Raw genomic sequence first — 4386 nt, 5'->3', positions numbered from 1 at the left:
AATTTTTTTTATTTTATTCGTGTTTTCTTTGTGTTGTTAGAAATTTTTAGAACATATCTAATAGAGATTCGATTTTATTGTTCTTTTTATACATTATATCTGCGCAAAATAGAACTAGTTCTTACATTTAAAATCACGGTTTTTAAAATGCAATACATATTTCGTGACAACTTTCCTACTGTAAGTGTATCTACAATATGTTACATCTGAAAACATTTGTTTACAATGTACACTGTACAATTTAGAAGTAACTAGAACTAAAGCATGTTACAGCATTTCATTTGTCATACATTTTACATTTGACTAAATGAATTTGTTTATCACAAAACTGTTGTTATCTCTGCCATTTGAGACAAGGGCTTTCAGTTAATTGTTTACAAGTTGAGCTATAAATATAGAAAAATCAGGCTGCAACAATACAAAGAACTTTCAAAATGCAAGTGGGTAAGTTCATGTCATTTTTCACTTCTCTGAACATTAATATGAATCATATCCAAAACTTAATTTTCAGCAAATATCCTTTGGATTGGTCTCTTGACTGTGGTCCTTTCCCATGGCCTGGATATCTGCACAGATCAAAAGTTTGGCTACAGAGCTGTCGACTCGGAGAATCCTCAATCATATTATTTGTGCCTGGGACTTTTGGGCAAGCTAAGAAGTTCTTGCAATGAGGGATTTTTGTTTAGTGGTCCAGAACAGAAATGTGTGCTTGATAAGCAATCAAATGCTGTGGGTTTTCCGAGAGCTGACGGTACTAATGGTCCCAAAAATGTATTCAATATCAATCAAAGTATTAGCATGTACAAGCCAATTATATTCAATATATTTGGTTCGTTTTGGAAACCCGCACCACCCGCACCACCCGCACCACCTTCACCACAAGAACCAATAACAACGACAGCAGCACCAACTGAAGGTAAATCACATAAGCTCTTTATTTAATCATTTGTAAGACAACATTTCTTTAATTGTAGAGTCTACAGAAAATAGCTCAGATTCCGAGAGCACTACAGAAAGTTCCGCTTCTTCCACTGCAGCTGATGGCACTACAGAAAGTTCCTCTTCCTCGACTGTAGAAATTACTACAGAAAGTTCTTCGTTTTCCACTACAGATAGTACTACAGAAATTTCATCTTCTTCGACTACGGATAGCACTACAGAAAGTTCCCAATCATCAACAACGGATAGTACTACAGAAATTTCATCTTCTTCGACTACGGATAGCACTACAGAAAGTTCCCATTCATCGACAACGGATAGTACTACAGAAATTTCAGCTTCTTCGACTACGGATAGCACTACAGAAAGTTCCCCTTCCTCCACTACAGATAATACTACAGAAATTTCATCTTCTTCGACTACGGATAGCACTACAGAAAGTTCCCCTTCCTCCACTATAGAAAGTTCATCTACAGCCGCAGATAGCACCACTGAAAGCAGCACTGAAAGCACCACTGATAGCACCACTGAAAGCACCACTGAAAACACCACTGAAAGTACCACTGAAAACACCACTGAAAGTACCACTGAAAGCACCACTGAAAGTACCACAGTGTGCCCATAAGCTATATCTAGATGGTCTAATTGCTATTATTTCCAATATACATGAAATAAATCTACAAAAATTATACAAATATCAATAATTTGTGCATTTTATTTATGGCTTCAAGTTAAACATTGCAATTTTCAAATGTTTATTTATTAGAATTTATTCATTTATCCCAATTTTTCCAATATCCTGGCTTTACATCTGCATCTGTAGGTATTTTAGAAAGAGCGAGGAAAAACAAAACAAAATTTGTCGCATAAACAATGAGACAAGCAACAAATGCCAACAACAAATAAATGCACAGGTATGCGATATCATCTCTTCCCTTGGCTAACACACATATTGCACATATACATGCATGAGTATACATGTATGAGTATATATTTCGACTGGGGTCTCATATTTCAATTTCGATTTTTGAAAACGATGTGCGAGATACACGTAAACGTACGCAAACAAACAAACAAGCAAACGAACAAACAAACGACACAAAGCAGGCAAATAAACAAACAGGAAAATAGCGAATGCGTTTATTCTATATGGAGATATATGCTAGATATGAGTATTAGTATGAGTATGTATAAAAGTAGATATCCATGTAAACATATATAAGCTTATATCCTGTATTTGTTACAATTGAAAGAAAAGTTTCTTCTGGATGAATACATATCATATATATTATATGTATACATATATTATCATTATATTCATATTTGTTACAATTGGAATAAAAGTATCTTCTAAATAAATACATATCAACAAGTTTACGGTTTGGAAAAAAATGTTTGCATACATTTCATACCTTTTTAGATTTTCTATTTATGCTTTATTTTAAATTGATTGTATTACGGACATGAAATGCTTTTTTGAAATTAAAAATAGTATATTATTAGACCCAGTGCTTACAAAAAAGTACAGGGTTCTATAAAGTTTTTTTTTTTTTATTAAAATCATTATCTGATCTTTTTTTTTTTAAGAATTACAAATCTTTTTAATAATATAATTGTAAAAGTTAAAGAAATACATTTTTCTTTGGGAATGTAAAAATAGATTTTGTAAATAATTGATCCTAGATTCGACCCACAAATGTTGAATCAAAATATTTTGATATTTCAGATTTTAAAATTTTATGGCCGCTTTGTTCATAAGACTACAAGTATTGGAGGGAGGAAAAAAAAGTTAAGATCGCTATAAATGCTTTTATTAAATATTTAAATAAATCGAAAAATACTTTTAATATTTCCTATATAATCGTTATATATGCATATGTATATAGAAGCTCTGCCGAAAGTATATACCCGAAGAAATTCTACCGTAAAGTCGCTTTAAGCAATTTAATTTTCACCCTTAGCTTTAGAAAATTTCCCAAAAAAATTTACCTAAAGTGAATTGTTCGCAATTTTATAAATTTAAGTCTAAAAATTTTAAAAATTTGATTAAATTTGTAACCATTTTATTCACTTTTTATATGTTTTATTAAGAACTATAAGTAAAATAATGCTGAAAATAAATTTTATGATAATCAGAGATTTTTATAATAATGTTGTGCTACTTTCTAGCTGTTCATAGGGTATCTTGAGGTCAATCAATCGCTAGTAGAGTGTGCTAACCCGTTGTTTATGTATCTGTGAGTGAGTGCATATCTATGCATTGGACATTGGGGTTTTGTGTTTGTGGGTTTCGGATCTGTTTCAGTTACTTTTCAGAGGCTACCGTTCGCATAAATGCCAGTGAAAATGTCCAAAAATGAAGCACAAACATGCGCATGAATTTTGCGAAGCCAACAACAACAATAACAACAACTACAACAACAACAACAACAGTTGCTGTGGCACTAACAAGTTGCCATTGCCAGGAAATGCAGCAGAAGTAAATGTGGCAGTTGCAACTCGTCCCTGGACATGTTGCACATACGAGTATTGCCAATATTTTAGCCATTTTGTAATTTGATACTTATATTGGCAATGCGTTAAGAGTCTTGACCCGACTGACAAGCGTTTGCATTTTAGATTTGCCACATGCCAAACTTTTTTATACGAGTCTGATGCCAAAATGTGGCACGAGACTTGCAGCTGTTGCTGCCACACACACAGCCTGGGGGCAACAATGTGTTTTGACCAGTACTTTAATATGGCATTTGTTCGACCTTTTGGCTAATTGCAAGGCGTTAGCTAAGCGCCTGATTTCGCGCCTTGCCACACGAAGCTGCAAGGCACAGACGACGGCGTTGTTGACGATTTGCATAAACATGCAACGTGTCTAATACGTGTACCTGTGTGTGTGTGTTGGCCAACTTCCGTCTCAAGGCCAAAACTAATACGAAATACGAAAATTCAATTAGCAATTCGCCTAGAAAGCGACACGAAAAGGGCGTTACCAACGGCTGAAATCTAACTAACTTGGCTAAAATTCAGAAACAAACGCAATAAAGAGCAACAAAAACTGAATCGATTTAGTTTATGAGAGTTATACTAACCTCCTGTCGTGTTTGTATTTAGGTAGCAACGTTCTTGAACTTGCCCCTGGTTTTTGTGGCCAGAAATAAACTACACTCAAAAAACTTATCGTTTGCTACAATTAAATATATTTAAAATTAAAGAATCAAAAGTAGAATAAATAATTAACAAATTAAACAAGAAATACATAAAAAGTGCTATAAGAATTTAAATGTTTCTCCAGTTTTATTAACTTCTTATTCTTATTAAAAAAAAGTGACCAAAAATTAAGATTTAAATTAATTTTTATATTCAGAATATAGAATATGATAAATTATAAACCATATATAATAAAAAAATAATAAATACATAATAAGTGCTCTAAGAATTAAAATATTTCTC

At 32.9% G+C, this 4386-nt stretch overlaps 1 protein-coding gene across 17 annotated transcripts; it reads left to right on the top strand.

Moving 5' to 3' along the window:
* Positions 1-403: 403 nt before the first annotated feature.
* Positions 404-1634, top strand: LOC117788263 (flocculation protein FLO11-like). Of its 17 annotated transcripts, XM_034626974.1 has the most exons (6): positions 404-444; positions 512-916; positions 975-1163; positions 1200-1235; positions 1344-1381; positions 1427-1634. In XM_034626974.1, exons 1-6 carry the CDS (start codon positions 435-437, stop codon positions 1562-1564), a joined length of 816 nt encoding a protein of 271 aa, XP_034482865.1. In that variant the 5' UTR covers positions 404-434; the 3' UTR covers positions 1565-1634. The 17 variants fall into 17 exon arrangements, with proteins under 17 accessions (XP_034482865.1, XP_034482861.1, XP_034482867.1 ...); XM_034626970.1 differs by having other exon boundaries at positions 1344-1634; XM_034626976.1 differs by lacking the exon at positions 1344-1381 and having other exon boundaries at positions 1200-1237.
* Positions 1635-4386: the final 2752 nt, after the last annotated feature.

This window comes from Drosophila innubila, assembly GCF_004354385.1.
Source record: "Drosophila innubila isolate TH190305 chromosome 3L unlocalized genomic scaffold, UK_Dinn_1.0 0_D_3L, whole genome shotgun sequence".
In the NCBI taxonomy this organism is placed as follows: Eukaryota; Metazoa; Arthropoda; class Insecta; order Diptera; family Drosophilidae; genus Drosophila; species Drosophila innubila.
This window is presented reverse-complemented; position numbering and strand designations above follow the sequence as displayed.

Bases quoted from the DNA above. Each gene is read 5' to 3' on its own strand.
- LOC117788263 (XM_034626960.1), top strand. The intron at 917-974 runs GTAAATCACATA...CTTTAATTGTAG, and splicing joins GACAGCAGCACCAACTGAAG to AGTCTACAGAAAATAGCTCA.